The 18,170-nt window shown below is 41.7% G+C and overlaps 1 protein-coding gene across 10 annotated transcripts in view; it reads right to left on the reverse strand.

The window, feature by feature from the left end:
• Nucleotides 1-18,170, reverse strand: part of BANP (BTG3 associated nuclear protein) — a 126,403-nt gene that overhangs the window by 98,452 nt on the left and 9,781 nt on the right. For 8 of the 10 annotated variants that reach the window (XR_008207602.1, XR_008207601.1, XM_052686254.1 and 5 more), the window contains exons 2-7: nt 17,329-17,473; nt 16,739-16,810; nt 16,386-16,480; nt 14,785-14,984; nt 1,090-1,212; nt 365-540 (exon numbers count right to left, since the gene is read on the reverse strand). Coding sequence is in view for 8 of the 10 variants with exons in the window: in XM_052686254.1 (XP_052542214.1) it covers nt 365-540; nt 1,090-1,212; nt 14,785-14,984; nt 16,386-16,480; nt 16,739-16,810; nt 17,329-17,398 (736 nt within the window). In the remaining 2 variants the exon portion in view is untranslated. The remainder of the gene's footprint in view (nt 1-364; nt 541-1,089; nt 1,213-14,784; nt 14,985-16,385; nt 16,481-16,738; nt 16,811-17,328; nt 17,474-18,170) is intronic. The other 2 variants (XM_052686260.1, XM_052686259.1) reach the window with 1 other exon arrangement.

An 18,170-nucleotide genomic window follows, 5' to 3' on the forward strand; every position in this document is an offset into this window, starting at 1 on the left:
GGATCAGTAGATTCTATTTCCCAGAGATGGCATTTGTTTTCCTGAAACAACCCAGTGACAGAAAATCCTTGAGGTTGCACTGCTACAGGGGGGGGCATATATTTTAAATTTTACAGGCAATTCTAATTAGCTGCTCTGTCTGTAAAGCTAGTATAGATTTTATCTAAATATATGCATATATATATATATCTCTAAGTAGATATATAGATTTATTTATATATATATATATATATATATATAAAATATATTCACTCAGCTTATTATTCATTCCTATCTGATGCTTGCTGTACAGAAGCTTCCAGCTGAATTTGGGTTTATTCCACCCTCCCATTTACTTTTCTCATGTAGTCTCAGACCAGCATACCTTCAGAGTTCAGCGTAATAAGAGTGACATTGTTCCCAATACTTTGGCTTCCTAATTGTCCACTGTTGGAAACGGAGTCACTGGCCTCAGAGCCACTCTCTCCATCTTCGTTGTGACTGTCGTCGTGCCCTGGAACCTTCACCACTATGGTGTTCTGCCTACGTCCAGGAACAGCACTGCAGAAAAGAGAAGGATGTAACTTTGGGGAAACACAATCCTTGATCAGGAGAAACAGCAGAATAAAGACAAAGTTTCAGTACAACAGTTTATACGAATGTATTAAGAACATTTCCTATCCGCAATCTCCAACTCCACTTAATTTTAACTATGCTCTTGATAGCACAAAGTTTAACAGCCTTGCTGGGCTGCTGTGTATTCTTTATTCAGTTGATTAAATACAGGATATTGGCACGTTCCCAAGCAATTATGTATCCATGTAAAAAAAAAATACGTAGCTATGGGAACTCTTTCAGTTGTCATCTCTCAACCAACACTGAGCTCATCCCATATCCTCTAAGATGTCCTCTGCACACCAGCAGCAAAGCAGTGCTCTGTACCTTCAAATGCAGGCTTTCTCCAGGCAGGACTGATGCATTCATTTAGCACTTGCAGTTATTTTACCTTTTCCCCCCCCCACCTAAAGCATTCCTCACTTTCACTGGGAATTGCTGCTGATCTGTCAAAGGAGGAAGAGAAGGGGGAGGATTCCCAGAACTGCTACTAACTTGCTAAGGATATTTTCCAGAGAATCCGCTGCTCTGCTCAGTGGCTCTTCCTGCCCAACCATCTTGGCTACAATTGAATTCTGCCGGTCGTTGTTCAGTATTACTGTGGTCTGGGGAACAACACTGCAAGACAAAAGTCAGAGAGGAAAAGGGAACGTAAAGGAGAGAACCTTTAAAATAAGACATGAACACAATCTCATGGTTCAAGTAGCCTACTTAAAGAACAAGGCTTAGAGGCAGTCCCTGCTTTTCCCCCTGCATCACGGTTACGTATCGAATGCTAAAGCTGGTAATCCTTTGATTCCAAGTCCACTTGAATCCATGTCCACTGGACATCTGTATCACTTTAAGCACTCATAACTCTTTCAGAGGACAGACAGCTTCAATGGAGTTATATAAAAGTCCACAACCCCTGGAAAAGTGATAAAGAATCCATCAACTCAAGACACACAGGAGGAAGTCTGCAAACCACAGCTCCAGAGAGTCACCAAATTCTTGTTTTGAGAAGCCTGGAAGTGAACATTTTCAGAGCTCCTACAGCCAACTCACGTGATAAAGCATCTCTGCTAGTAGGACAATCCCCAGAAAAAGAACGTTGAAAATATTGACAGCAGAATCAGATATGGAATTTAGTTTAAAAGCACATATTGTTGGGTTGGGGGCTCTCAGGGGCACGGAGGTGAGAGCAGCACTGAGGGCATCAGAATAGAACATTAAATAACAACAAGACTAAGCTGTTTCTAATATTAAATCTAAAACAAGAGAAAAGCAGTTAGTAGCAAGGAGAAACCAGCAATGAGAAACTCTCATTAAAAAACAACACTAAGTCTGCAATACAATACAGAAGTAAATGTAGTAAGCAAATGTCTTCGACATGCAATTTACTATTTGATTTTGTTTCTGAGATTACCATCATTGTTCCCACACTGTTACTCCTTGCTCTATCTGCTGAGCAAGGCATCGTTCTGATGTCGGAGCTGCTTTTGGTCATGGTGAACTGAAGGGAAGAGAGAACTCCTAAGAGATGTTTGTGTTTTAGCCACAGCGAAGGCTTTCTTCTTTCTCTTTGCTCCACACAGTAAACAGTCTGCTATTGTTTTTACTTGTCCGACATCTCAAACATAACTGATGGCCATTTATTTTTCCTAACTGTATTCCTTGGCTAATTGTTGAAAAGAAATATGAAAGACAAACAAATTAAACAAACGTGATGACAGCAACTCTGTTTATTTCAGCTGTAACAGCGCCCGCTCGCATGAATATTCATGTGTGCTCCTAAGACTTTAAGTCCTACAACATCCATCGTTAAGATCCAATGGAAAGATAAGAAACTGTCCTAAGAGCAAACAATAAATGGATCTCAACTTTGGCTCCGCTGAAGTGGCTGATATGGGGTTTTTTTGGAAACAAAAATCCCAGGGCCTAATGCCCCGCTCCCCCATTCCAGCAATTGGAATCGTTGCTAGTAACAAATGGGATTCCTTGAGGACTGCCAATGATCTGTTGGACTGCAAAGCTCGTGAAGCTCTGGAAGATGTTTGTCTAATCATGGACGAGTACAGAGTGTGCTATGGCTTCCCATGTCCACGCGAAGTTCAAGTTCTATTAAGCAATAAACGGGTTGGGATTTTTGTTTTATTTTAGTTGCAATCTGGAGCATAAAGGCTGACGACGTTTTCACAGTCACTTTTTCAACATGATCTCTCATTAAAAGAAACTATGCACGTTACCAGACACCACATTCTCCTACTTAAGTAAAAAGGCAACTTGTATTTCCACCAGTTTTAAGGCCAAACACCCACCAACTACTTGATCAAACAGGCAGCAGCATTGGCAGCTGCCCCAGCCCAGCAGCCACGCGTTCTTGTTTCATCCCCCAAGTTGTCCAAATGGATGAAGTTTTTACAGGCCAGCTTAAATGGTCACAAATTTCACGCTTCCTATCGGATGTTATTAACACCAGCTTTCCCCCAAACATTTGCGAGTACCTTCTTAAAATTTCACTCACCAAAGCTCGTTTTTAATGAACACTGAATAATTAATGGCATCTGTCGAGATAAATTCAATAAAGTTCCATTTATCAACTCCCTAAGCTTTGGCTCAAATTGAGCTCTAATTTTAAAAAAATAGTCTTAGCACTAAAAATAAGGGAAGTTTGGTTTGGTTTGTTTGTTTTTTTTCTTAAGAGAACATTCATTTTTAACAAAGACACTCTGGAGATGAAGCCAAATGGCACACACCTTATTTAAAGCCATCGTGAATGAGGAAACACTTTACTATAAACCATCAGCACACATTTACCCCTCCCTCAATGCATCAATTTATGTTCAAGTTCACAGATTAAATCTACAATCCTTTCTTCCCTCCAAATTTACGCCTACAACAAACACCAGGTCCTCTCTGAGCATTGTCCTATTCACTAAGAGAGGCTAAGTTATTGAGAGGAAAAATCCACTATACGGTTGTTTGGGAGGAGCCACTAACTAAACATACCATTTTACTGACACTTCTTTTCCTGGCTATACAGCACAAAGGCAAAACCAGACACCACAGACACAAGGAAAATCTTAGTAACCAGTCACAGCAACAGCCAACTTGTCCATCAGTTGCTCTGCACTTGGAAATGAGCTGTTACCAAGCGGTAAGGGTTCAGAGAATCAGGTTGGAGGGGAAACTGAGTCACACAAAGCACTATGGTAGAGAACAGCATCTGTTTGGGGCCGCTCAGCACAGCACAGCACACAGCAATCACTGATGGATCTTTCTCAGCGATTAACCTGAGTGGGAACTCTACATCTGGTTTCAAAATAACTGAATGAAGCTTCTTGTCCATTTCCAGGAATCACGAGGCGGCGGATAAAAGATCTCTTTCAGTGCTCTGTATTTAACACACACAGGCTCTGGTACAAGCCATTCCGTTCTACTTTGATCCTAAAAGAGAAAGATTATTATTATTTTTTTTTTTAATGTGTAATGCTTAATTCCTGAAGACCGATGCTTCCAAAAGCAGATGACCTAAGGAGGAGGAGGAAGAGGTTGCCTTTCTGTTCAAACCACCATGAAGGTTAACCCAGAAGCTATCATTCTAGTCCATGCTCTGCACATCAGAGCGCTCCGATGCTGCTGACCAGATCTGACAACGAAGCATCACGAGGCAGAAAGTTCTGAGAGCTGATGCTGTGAAACCTGAGCAGCTAATTATCTGGAAGGAGAACAAAATAACAGTTGGGACCAATACAAAAAGGGAGGCCTGATGCTTGCCAACAGGATTTCAGTCTCAGTTTGTACACAGGCAAAACAGACAGGCACAGGATTCCCTGCAGATATGGGAATGCGCTCCCCAGTAAATTCCCTGTGAGATGTTCTATTGTCTGTTCTCAGTTTTGTTTATTTTAGGGAGGCAGCAACAAGAAATTTGCTGAACCTATACAACTTTAAACAAGGAGTTTATGTAGTCAAAACAGAAGGGGCAGCCTTAAAGAATCCAACAGAGGAAACTGTTAAATCCTATTATAGCCTACTGGGCCCACACAGCAAATTATTCCCTTTCCTTTTTTGTTTTCTTTTTTCAGACTGCAAACCTTATCCTGTAGATGAGTCTACTGTAAGGATTACTTTTATCATTACAATTATTTTATGCACTAAACGAAAATCATAAAGAAGAGGGAGGGCAGCTACCACATCCCAAATGAAGCAATTCTTTCTACGAGTGCTGCCAGTACCACACTCATGAAAATGATGGAAAGAAAGTATTACAAGTACTTAAAGTACTAAGTATTAAAAGGGGTCAGAGGGAGTGCTTTGGAAACCCAGCATTGTTGCATGGGCTTCAGTAGTTTCCATTTATGTTCACGTATTCCTTTCCCCATAAGCATTAGAACTTGGAGAGACTGCTTCTGCAATTCTGTCTGTTCTTGGACACAATTTAGTTAAAAAAAATAATAATAATATCCTAACATCACGATGCTTGTAGATAGATTTATATTTGGGGATGATGTTTCTTAATGTCACTAAACAATTTGCTAAATTACAGCAGAAAACGTTTTTAAAAGAATAAACACGCCAGATAATGATCTTCAAGTGTGTACATTCAGCCTCTGGCTTTTTATTATTATTATTTTTAAATGCACAAGACCTTTATCTTTTGCAAAAGAAAAACGCTGCCAATGGTAATTTTCAGTCTGGAAAATGAGAAAGTTAGATCGGATCATTACTCTTCACTCTGTCACCTTTTTGCTTGCCAATAACCTGTCAATCACACAGAACATCATCAATGCCATAAAGGAACTCGGCCTCCGTGACACTGCCTGCTCTCTTTCTCCCAGATTAAGCTTTCATTTAGCAGAGCAAAACAGAAGGAACTAACAGAACTAACCTTCTGCAGTGCCCCTGGACATACTATACAAATAGTTATGGAATCTTTACAGCAGTCCTCAAGCACTTAAAGAAAGAAGACAGTCCTCTCTTCAGGCCATTTCTGAGCCTCCTTTGCACATAAACGAATGCATGCAGCTCCTAATGTTTCAGAGGAGAGCAAACTTGCCACCAGATAAATGAATGGCAAGTGAACACTGTTCACCAAGCAGAGCAGTAAAACACCTGCGATAGGGCAGAGCATGCAAGCCAGGCACTTGAACAGTTAAAGTTTTAATGTCCCTAAACTCTGCAGTCGTCTAGCCATAGGCAACTGCCAGAAAAGCAGCAATGCTATCCATCATTTTCAGGAACAGTTCAGTTACCCAAAATTATCTTTGAATTCTATGCATCTGGAATATCCCCTACAAGTAGACATTATAAAGACAGCATTAATGATTAGGTTTCATACGAAGACAAGCCAAAGTACACCAACCATCGTGGGAGAGAGAGATTCATGAATCTGACCACTGAGAAAGCTGTAATTCATTTATAACAAAGATGAAGTAAAAGCAGCATTTATTACAACACAATTAACTTGAGCTGGAAACTCTCTGTAAACTCCAGACTTGCTCCAAGTCACAGAAGATATTTCTGCAGAGTTTGTGGTGCTCAGCCTGACCTACAGAATCTGCCTTTCAGTTGGCTGACAATCAGGAAGAGATGAATTACAGCTTTCAGACCAATTTTATCAACCAACTTAACAACCTTTTAGAACAACCTGTTGTGGATTATCCTGCCAAACACGTCCTTGTGACCAACTGTGATCATTCACAAACGCTAACATCCTTTTGCAGGGGTTCTCCATCCAACCAGAAGCCACACACTGCTACAAGGTATCCGCAGAACCACTGCTTCCCAGCTCAGCTCTGCACGGATTTCACAACAGCTGTGTGTGTGTAAAAGTAACTCACTTTAAAAAGCAAATTCTCTTGTTGCGAGCACAGCTGAAACTCTGTAGAAACTGAACGCACAGGGAAACAGTCTTTGAAGGAGCTTTAGACTAAGCAGACACAGAAAAGAAGCAATAAAACAGTACAGCTGGGTCAGCTTGCAATCAGCAGAGAAGAACACTATAACCAGAAATAGCATTACTCTTCTGCTTCTGAATAAAGAGCAGAAAAACAGGTCACGGCTTACAGTCAGCAGGCTGGCACCAGCCTTTCTACAGATAAATGTACCCAAAAACGTAACAGCAAAGAGATAACACAAAGGTACATCAGTAATCTATGGGGATTGGTAACAGGCGTGCAGAACAGCAGAGCAGACTCACGAGAAGATTGTTGTGGCTAAACAGTGCAGTAAAATGTTACTTTTTCCTTAGCAAACACACTCCCAGTCTGGGATGACACCTCTCCAAGTAGGGAACAAAAAGCACTGTTGTTTATTTTTTCCCCTCAATTTCAAACGTGCAAAGTACTGGAAATGGAATGAGAACTAATATAAAATGCGTATCTTATAACCCAAATAAGAAACGGCTCTATTTCTAAAGGCAAAAAAGCCCAGAGGAAAAAAAAAAGCCTCATCCATTCATGTTATAGAAACCACCTGCAGCACAACCACAGCTGAGCACAGGAGTGTCAGTGGGGAGATGTGAGCAAAAGGGCCAGGAAGGAAACCTCAGAGTGGGGAAAATGTGCCCCATTCCAACACAGTTGCCTGCAGTGAAAATCATTTTCCAAACTTCCCTATGATTTCTAATGCCTGCATCAGAATCATCACAACTCGACGGACGATCTCAGCCTCCAGCATCACGAAGCAGCACCAGGTTTCTGTAGGCAGAACCAAAGCACACAGCAGTGGTGCAGAAGTGATTTTCAATGTCTATTTCTGTTTTTTCTTGCTTCACCCATTAGCCTGACAATGTTGCCACTCTGAGAGCTGGTACTGAAGCTTTTATATATCCGTATTTTTTACAAATAATATCATTTTGAAAGAAACTGGGAGCAGATTTCCTCTCTCATACCCCACCCTTTAATATGGAACAAAGAGATCGAGCTGAAGATATGCAAAAATGTACAGTTCCACAGAAGGGGAAAAAATTCCGTTTGGAAAAACATTTGGATTCCAAAGTGTGCTCCTGACGTTTGGAAACGTATCAGTTAAATAACAGCTGCTGCCAAGGGAGGCAGATGGAAGCCTGGCTCAGTGCTGTCTCACCAGCCTTGCTGATCCCTCGCTGTATGTAGGGCTTCTCATCCCTCTGCCTCCAGCTCCAGCTCCTTCCCACCTCGTGCAAAGCAAAACCAGGGCTCTCCAAAAACCACCATAGTTTCTCTCTCTGCTAACATACTGTTTTTCCAGACATAGCTAAGACCAGTGGGCTTTGCAGCCTTTAAAACCAGTACTACTGGTGCCTTAATCCAGTGTGAACAGGTATGTAAGTTACTTTCAGCCACAACATGGACATTAAACATCTGCCCTTTCCATAAGAAGAAAATTTACCGCCAGCAATCAGTGCTTGATGAGGTGCTCTCCTCCTTTTCAGTGTGTCCTTGGAATAAAACACTCCAAATTACAGCAGTGCTTTCAATGGAGAGTGCTCCTAATGCTGAGTTTTTCAACTCTAAGCATCTCCAGACACCGACATGAAAACCACATTCTCAAACCTGGAGCACAAAGCAATACATAAGACTTTTCTGCCCCCTTCTGTTCATTAGGTCGGATAGATGACTTAAAACACACAGCATGCAACGTGTGCTTCCAGGAGCCGTTGTACTGCTTCAGATACACTGAAATTCCAGAACTGCACTGAAATAAAATCTCAAAAATCATTTTCACTCATTTTACAATGGTTGCTCCCTGGTATTAAAAGCAGGAATTCTTTTCAAAAGTTTCTTTGGAAAAAGGAGAAGCACGACCCATCCAAACGTGTTTGCTCTGAACCAAATCTCTATTGGTGTGCTCTCCACCCTTCTTTCCTAAATGCAAAAGCTGGCTGTGCTCGTCGAACCACAGATTGAGGTGAAAGTTCTGCTTTCTCCATAACTTATGCAATATCACCTTATGGGATTTGGCAAACGCAGAGGTCAACCTACATATTAATGCTTCTATAATTGGCTTTAAATGGCTTTTTTAATACACTAATTGCACTAATAAATGTTCCCCCTAATCCAGACACGGAACTCAAAGCTCTTCTGATCCCCACCTATGTCTCCCTTTTTCATTAGCAGATACCCTTACAACTCATCCATCCCTAAACCGTCCCAGCACAAGGCACAAGCTCTATGTGTGCTCAGCACTCATTTCCTTAGCTTGCAGCTGAGAACAGTGACATATTGCAGGCTTCATCCAACTGCATTCATCTTCTTGTGCTGTAAATTTCAGATTCACTCAAGTGAGATGCAGAACAAAGTTGCTGTATGTTAGCTAAGAGGGAACAAGTATCCATTCACACGTGGTTCGAAACAAGTACAAATTATTTCATGTTTCACAGCTCTCAATTTACAAGGCTCTGGGTCGATCACAGGCAAAGATTAGCAAAAGGAAGCTTAGGGCACCACAGCACAGTGAATAGGCAAAAACTAAGACCTGTGATGCCTCTGCAAGACTGAGACAGGAAGAAAGTTTAGCACTTCAGACTTGACTGTAAGTGCATATTGCTGAAAATCTTTGCTACCACTTTATTTCTTTTAGGAATTCAAAATTATATCTTTAGATTTTTTTTTAAAGCATGTTTTAACTGCTAATTTTCTTTTTAAATCCATTTATTTTGCACCTATTTCTCAGGCAAAAGTTATCGGCCACGCTTGCTAAGCTATCATCCAAATCACTGTGCTGTTACAAAGGATATTTCATCCGAAATCAAGAAGTTAAAAACATATGGGCTGGGAAGACAAATCAACGCAGTTCAAATCTTGGTCAGCTCAAAAGGTTCTATAGGTTAAGTTCCATCCATACACACGACTCCAACAAACAGATGAAACGTTAGTATCAAATTGTTGTTTTAATCCTACAACTGACCTCACGCTCTCAACCTAAATGCTATCTGAAAGTTATATATTGGTCCTGAATTTATCAAATCCCACCAACAAATTCCTACATGTTTGGCTCCTCGATATCTTAATGCAACAATAATGGAATGTGAAATTCCAACGAGAGCACTGCTGCACAAACCTCAGCAATCCAAGGCACTGCTTCTCCTCAGTCCCACGTGAATTTTAACTCCCAGTGGTGGAGAGATTAAATACAAAACGGACACAAATCAATGATACATGGAATTTGGAGCACTTGTGGAAGGTCTGTAACAAAAACTCCAGACAGGCAGAGCCTACAGGACAAGATTCATTTCTTAATATCTAAATCTCCAGCACAAGCGTCCAAAACAAGAGTTATGACTGCTTGCAGCACGGCTGCTGTAGATCTTGCCGGATACAGCAAACTGCAATAGAAATCAGAGTCAGGAGAGTTCCTCAACTATTTTTAATGTAAGGATGTGTCAGTCCCAAATATAATGAATCACAGAGGTTTGCTGAAGTTACAGCGGGTACCAGCAACCGAAACGTGCGTGTGGCTGCATTTGAAGGATGTCAGTCGGAATGATTACCGCTGAGGAGCGGATTCACTCCAAAGAAGTTGAGGTTGATGAGTTCTTCTGACGGACCGGGAGATTCTGGAAAGGGTTACAGTGTGTTTTTCAGTTAAATACTTTGTTCACAGTGCAGCCAAAAGCCAACGCTATGCAGCTCAGGACTGGGGGGCTGCTGTCTCATTGCAGAACTGCAGTCTTTGCTTAAATTCAGTTCCCGACATTGAACTGCAATCGTAAGAGAAACTAATTTTCACACACAAACACACCTACTACACCTCAGCAAGTTATTTGGGGATGTAATCTGTTAATTTATGCATTTCAAGCCACAACAACTCCTCCAGGCTACAACACAGCTGAACGCTTGCCGGGGTTGTAAGGAGCAGGTGGCTGATTTCCTTCCTTAAAGAAAACCACAGAGCTCACACCTCACACTTGAAAACTAACGACTGTGTATGCCTGCATACTCAAAAACAGCAGTGTAAGAAACCCACCCCTCTGTTATGTCTTTGCTGGGAGGGATTTAAGGAAAAGGAGAGGTAGAATTGAAAGCAGAAGCCAAAAAAAAAAAAAGGCATGAAGGTAACAGCATCTCGGGGCAAACGATGCAATTACAAAGCCCTGGCTCCTCGAGTGAAACTTCAGCTTTGTCTCAAACGGTTTGGTTTTTTGTTGTTGACTTTGTGTTTTTTCAAAATGCCAGAATTATTTTGCTTATTATTTAGTTACTACTATTATTGACTGTGCCCCCTGATGGAGGATGTACCTGAAACGGTACAGATTTGCCATCTTCCTTCCCATGCACAACGCCTGCGGGTTGGACGGGTGCACAAAGAGCTGTTCAACACGAGGGCAGCACGGCCCCCCTCAGTTCTTCATGACACAATCCCATTAATTACAAACAGAACTCCTACTGGCTGAAGCTGCAGGTATGACACTCCAACTGCTAATTTAAAACAAGTTTGTTTGCACACAAGGCCGCTGATCGACAACAGAAAATAAGGGGGAATGTTGGTTAGCTGATTGATAGCGCAGGGTCCGGTCCCAAACCATGACAGACGCTCATCTGTGCTTTTCTCAGCCACTCCCAAACTTCAAGGGCTGCACTGAGAGCTCCGTTGGAAAGAGGCCCCACCATCAGACGTCCCAATGGATAAACACACAGCGTTTGCTTATAAAAAGTGACAAGAATTTCTGAAAAGCTGATGAACTCCAAATATTTCCCAAAGATTCTCCAAATACGTTCTGGTCACCACCCCAAACAATGCAATGTCTTTTAAGACTTCTTTTTTGTTGGTTTTTTTTTCTCCTTGAACCTGGCTTACTTTTACATATTTTCCAACACAAAGGGCTGTTGAGTTGCCTTCAGGGCCGAATGTGGAACCAGAGAAATATTTTTCCAGGCGTAAGTTCAGTGTGTGAGATCAGGCTCACGGCAGGCAGAATAATGTACCTGTGACTTGAAAAATAAACCTTATGCCATATGTCTTTCACGATACTGTACCCCTCAATATCTGCTTTGTTTCAAACTGTGGCAACCTGAAAAAATTCCACCTGCAAATGAAACACCTTCAGACTTCCCGGAAGGAACCGTCAAGCTCTCACCTCTGGTTCCAGATATTCACTACCCCAAAGGTTTACAATGCTGATCTACTTTATCAATGAATCATAAAAAGAAAGAAAAAACAGCCAGAAATTAAACTCAGAGAGCAGCCTAACGAATGATGTCTTTTCAGCCAGAGGGTGGTGAGGCACTGGCACAGGTTGCCCAAGGAGGCTGTGGATGCCCCATTCCTGCAGGCATTAAAGGCCAGGCTGGATGTGGCTCTGGGCAGCCTGGGCTGCTGGTTGGCGACCTGCACACAGCAGGGGGTTGGAACTGGATGAGCGTTGTGGTCCTTTTCAACCCAGGCCATTCTGTGATTCTATGTGGAAAAGAGGTTAACTACATTCCCCAGAGCCTCAGCAGCCACTATATAATGATAAGAACTGAAGAATTACAATTCTTTTTGAAAGCCTGGATTAGTATTGTTGGATACTTCATTAAAATCAATAACAATCCTTATGATAAAGAGGCAACAAAAATGAAAAAGCCATTCGACTCCTGATAACATGAAATTAGGTTGGCTCAGGGAGTTGTAATTCATAGAAACACATACAAAAAACTCCAGGTATTTGGTTTTTACACCAATACCTTCATTAATCTGAGTGGTCACGAACATATTAATGATCTACACCTACAAAAATACAGAAATTCTTACACTCTATCTGGTACACAACTGCATCAAGCCTTCTCTTTTGCACAGAAAAATCTTTCTATACCTCAAGACCAAAAAAAAGACAAGAACAGTGTCCTTGTACCAGCTGACCAAACCACCAGAAGGGAATGGCAGCCAGGACAGCCACAGGCAGCTTGAGTTGGTCAACATCCATCCCCTGAGCAGGTCTTGCTCAAGGACACCATGCCAGGCCCTTACCCCAACACTGACTGCACAGAACTCTGCAGTTGCATTGAACTCTCCCATTAAAGGCAGAAATACATGAAATTCATCTCCACCTTTGGTGATCAGTACATCCCCAACTCTATTTTAACTTCACCGTGACAAAGGTTCAAAGGAAAGATCCGAAGAGAAGAGAAACCCTACTTATAAATGAATTCCCATATTTCATCAGAAATGTTTTTACAACTATGAAGAAAATACCAATTTTAAATGCAAATCCTGTCCAAAATCAATACATTTCAAAAACCATTATCCTCGATTTAACAGCAATAAAAAAATTACATCCTTGAGAACACAGCAGAATTGCACAACGTAACATTGGCAGAAAGCATCCAGAAAAACAAATGAGGGAGAGAGTTCTGTGAAACCAAAACAAATTCCTGTCTTATCTAAAGCAATCAACCTGAACCATTTATACTTGGGCTTACTCACTCAGAGGAATGATTAATGGAAAGATGCTAACCAAAATAACGCCGTTTCTGGACTGAAACCTTTCAAGATGAAAGATTTCCTTTAAAACACGGGTAGAAGATTTCAGCTGTGCTGTCACACCATACGTTCATCAACTTATAAATCTCAGGGCTGGGCACACGCTGCGTTTCAGACTTATCATGTGGGGCTGCCACTCTGACGGCCGTCAGGCACCGCACCAGCTCTGCTAGCCAAGAAGCTTTCAGCAGCTACCGGGATTTTCGAACAGCGTGGTACCTCATAAAGAAAAGTAATTAGGTATTTCTAATGGCCACATTGGCAGGAAACGCTGCAGACAGAGGAGGAGACGTAATCACTTCGTGGAGGGGAAAGCAGGACGGTGCTAATGCTGCACAGAGCTGGACACGGCTCCCAGCACCAGGACGATGCCACGACCAGCTCACGGCGTTACGCTGCTGCTGCTCTTGGCTCTTCTTCTCAAAGCCCAACACGGCTCTGCGTGATCCAGCACTCCTTGTCCTCCATAGCCTTATTTCCAAACACATATGAAGAACCTGTGCTTATATTTAGTCAGCTCTACCAGCAGCTGGTTGCCAAGCCATGGGCAACTACGCTTTTGTCAGAGTGGTCACCCTGGCAGGAAACATTCATTTCTTATGGTGACAAGCTTATATTCCCCCCCCGTCTCATAAAGGCATGAACTGCAGGATATCATAATAAACCATGATTCTGAGCTTGATAGTTTAGGTTAAGGAATGTATTTCAATTATTAAAATATCAATAATAAAAGTTAGTAAAATACAGCAGTGAGCAAGTAGTGGCATAATAGAAAAAGGCTAATGTTGGTGCTTTGTGTTTGTCTGCTTATCTCAGATGGATGCCCCTCACAACAAAAAGAAAGGAATTAATGTGTTCTGTGCAGCTCTAAAGCAGTGCACTCAGAACACTGCGCTGAGCATAACTTAAAGTGGTTTTCAAGTATGAAGTTCAGAATGGGTGATGAAAAAGATCAGAAAGTGGAAAATCTGACTGACAAAAGACAATTTACATTTGTGTACTTTGACTACAGTGGCATTATGAGAACGTTGTTGATGGATGTTACACAGTTACAATAGAAAATAAACAGTAATTACTCAGAGAAGTATCAAGTTTTTCCTAGGAATAAAATTATCAGTGATGGAAAAGTTGTTACACAAAAAGTCTCTTGATCATCATATTTCTCTGGCTGGAAAAATATCCATGGTTACATGATAGGCACATCAATGTTTAAGATATTTGGAACCACATTAGGCAACTCATAAAGGTGCTCCAGGTCAAACCTGCCCCTTCATCAAGGTGGATTTGATTATTCAACAGATTCTCCATCTCAGATTTCTAACTCCAAAACAAATACAGACACTGTTCTACTGAGTGTCTTCAGAAAACAAGCACATGAAACAAACCCCACTGTATTTCTGGCAGATGAAAATGTGAAGTAATCAGAACGATGAACTCATTAACTCAAAGCAACCAGATAAATAAATAAAAGCAAATCTTCAAAACCATCTAAAACAGCCGATGTGACTTTTGGATGGATGAATCTGTCTTGTTCAAGCCAAACTGAAACGTGGAAACTGTTGCAAACTGTCCGTGATGGGATTAGTCTCACTCTAACTAGAGGTAACATCACGACATCGGTACAAAAGTTGCCTTTGAGAAATTCATTTCACACTCACAAGCAGCACGCTGAGATCCTGACAGTCGTATGGAAAACCATCGAGCTGGATGCCAGAGAAATGGATCTATGTTATTTTTACAACATTATTTCTATTATTTTCTTACCATCGTACTTTATTGCAGGTCTGTGTAGCGCCAAGAGGAGAACCTGCCACCATGGGGACCTGGATGGGGCTGTGCTGTTTGTTCATGACAAGATCCAACTTCTCTTCCAGTGATTTACAGGTAGCCTCTAGAGCCAGCAACTTTGCCTCAATGCTATCCAGTCGCAGGCATATTGTCTGATTAATGGAACACAGGAATGACTAGAAAGGGGAGAAAGCAAGAGAAACTGCTTTTAAAAACTTACACATTTATCTTCAAGCAACACACACATAGGGAAGCTCAGATAAGTGCGACTGGAAAACGACTCTAAAGTAACTAGCAGTGTGCCTAGTGACTAAACTCAGCCACGGACAAAACTGATGACATCCAGGAGCATTTCAGCATTCTCAGACTCATCCAGATCCTTATTTAGATGCCAAAAGCATTCAAGCCAAATACATTTGCACCTAAGCACTTTGTTAGTATGATTTCATACACCACACAATCATTTAAAATAACGTGCCAGTGCCTTTCATTCAAAGTATTTAAAAACAAAAGGATTATAAACATCTGAAAGCATCCTTCTGGATAAAGTTAAGATTTCTTTTCCTGTCCAAACAGATAAATTCACATGATTACAGTGGAAATTATTTCAACACAAATCACTTCAGAGATGACAAACGCCGCTCACTTTGGTTTTCTCCTGAACAGCAAGTCAGGAAAAGCAAATAAGTAAAATCTGTTTTCCTAAGCAATTTGGTTTAAAAGAAAGCATACTCCACTTGGTTCCCCTTGGGGAAATACAGGCTACTGAAGGGTAACACGTGCTTGTCTGCAAACAGCAACCACGCCATCTTGTGGCCCACAGCTACAATTCACACAGCCCATCGGCTGCTCTAAACACACAGCTCCACTTTTCTACGAGTTTCTGTACCGAATCACATAGCACTGAAGAAACACGGCAGCAAAATACAACTCATTCACTTAAGCACCAAGACAAAAACACGACTGAATTACACCGGTAAGGGCAGCATAGAAGAGCGGGGGTTGGAGGGACATCAAAGATCACCCAGCTCCAACCCCTTGCCATGGGCAGGGATGCCCAAGAGGAGGACAGGCACCAGGTCAGCCTGGCAAGCTCTGTGAGCACAGAGAAGGCTGGGCTAACTGAGCCTGAACCAAATACAGTTCAACTCTCAGGAGAATACTGATAGCTGAAGAAATAATTTTAAACACGCTGCATGTTGTAACGACGATGAAAATATTCATCTTAGATACATATTACCCATATGTGTATATAACCATATCTGGGCACTGTAATACACTATATCAAGTTTATCCTCTGGGTCAAGTTCACTCACTTCATCAAAATGATGTCTGGGTCACTGGAATTAACTCTGCTTATATTTTATTTTGCACATAACCTTTTAGCTATTGATTTCACACCCAGAGATTTACCAGTTCTCTGGATCTTAAAACTTCTGCAGAGAAATGAATGTACACTGCAAGAAGGATACAATTCCAGCCTTACACAGAAACATACATATAAAGGGTTCGTTTCCCCCAGGAAAGCTTACTTAATTGGTTGTTTGAATAAGAATAGAAAAAGATTTGATGGTAACCTTAATAGAGGGATCCTGGCAGTTAATTTCTATGCGCTGACGTTTCAGAGTAGGCTCTACATCATCGTCTGTCACTTCATGATTCGCCAACACAACTGCAAAGAAAAATATGCCATGGCACATTCCACAAGAGACAAGAGTTACAAATGCATTAAATGGACAAATCAAAGAATATAAAAGGAGTCTGGTTAACATGCTGTAATTTTTTTCAAACTTATTTACATTAAATTATGACAGCAGCTTACTACTTCTCACGAAATTATTATCCAGATCTAAGACAATTTCAGCCCCACTGAGGGTGTAAAGCTTGGGTGTTACCTTGGATATTGTTTCTTTTTTAATTAGGAACTCACCATGAGGAAGCAGAGTTGCCACATCAGCTGTTCTGCTTCGACAGATCCACTGGCTTCTGAAACCCCAACACTCTACAAAACCGTAAGCAGTGCTAATGAAGTTCTAACAAACACAGGATTTCCCCCACTCTATGCAGGGTAGCAATAGATAGTTTTTCCCCAAAATACATTAACAAAATGCTGCAGGCTTTCCCAAATAAATAGTTGGCTGTGCAGATCGTGTGCTGTGGGTGATAATCCTGCCCAGCAGGTTCCCAGCCAGGTTGGGGCAGGCGGCTCTCAGCTGCTCCTCCAACTCTTGGGAAACATTCCTAAACATTTTCCTTCTGCATCAGAAGAGGTGTTTTTGGTAAGAGATTATATTTTCTGTAACTGTGGCTACTGTTCTAGAAAACATTTCTATCCAACACTGAAATCCATTTCTACCAACACTTACTCACCTATGCGTGAGTAATAATCTGATCCAAAGGGTATTAAAGATGCATAAAGAAAGCTGTTCAAATTCAGCTGCTAGTCTTAATAAGCACTTCAGATTAATAAAAGAAAAAGCTCAGGAGTGATTTCCACCTTGTCAGTGGGTAATACTGTACCTGGGTTGTCTGGAGTCAAGTCTTCAACGGCAATCTGAACAACATCTGCCAGATCCTGTTCTGACATCATTCAGAACCAGGCTGCACTTTGCAGTCAAACACCACTGCAGGCCCCCAAACAAGCAGTTTTACGAGACATGCAATCCTGAAAAACAGCAGCAAGAGGAGCATTAATCCCTGATATATCACAATTCAGCACTCACTTTTTCTCATGGCCATGAAAGAAAACTGCTCATACAATGGCACAAACTGCCATGCTAATTGGAAACCTCATCAAAGAGACAGCAGCTGCACTCTGGGCATCACCTCCATAAGCAACCTTTCTACAGTAGGAGCAGGACCACTCTGCAAGCCTTTCTTGCTGAGTCTTTCTACATATTCCCAACGGATAAAGAGATGGGTTAGCATCAGAGATTTGGTGGCCCATGGGTCTAAAACACAAGAGAAAATGTCTTCTTTCCAATGTATTGACACCTTCTACTTTAAAGGCTTGTAAGAGTACACATATCTATCTGTAAATTCTGAGGTTTTAATTTGCAAACTATCACTTGGCTCTTGGAAGCACTCAGACCCAACCCTTGATGCTGCAATAGCACATAAATCTGCACAGATCCATACACACACAAGCTCCTACCCCGTACAGACTGTAACAGGCCTCAAAATTCAATGAGGACTGGGAGCTCTCTTGCTGCTAATTGCAAATCAGCTTGTTTGCCCAAGGAGGCTGTGGACGCCCCATCCCTGCAGGCATTCCAGGCCAGGCTGGATGTGGCTCTGGGCAGCCTGGGCTGCTGGTTGGTGACCTGCACACAGCAGGGGGTTGGAACTGGATGAGCACTGTG

The sequence above is a fragment of the Tympanuchus pallidicinctus genome, unplaced genomic scaffold (assembly GCF_026119805.1).
Source record: "Tympanuchus pallidicinctus isolate F22 unplaced genomic scaffold, pur_lepc_1.0 scaffold22, whole genome shotgun sequence".
Classification (NCBI taxonomy): domain Eukaryota; kingdom Metazoa; phylum Chordata; class Aves; order Galliformes; family Phasianidae; genus Tympanuchus; species Tympanuchus pallidicinctus.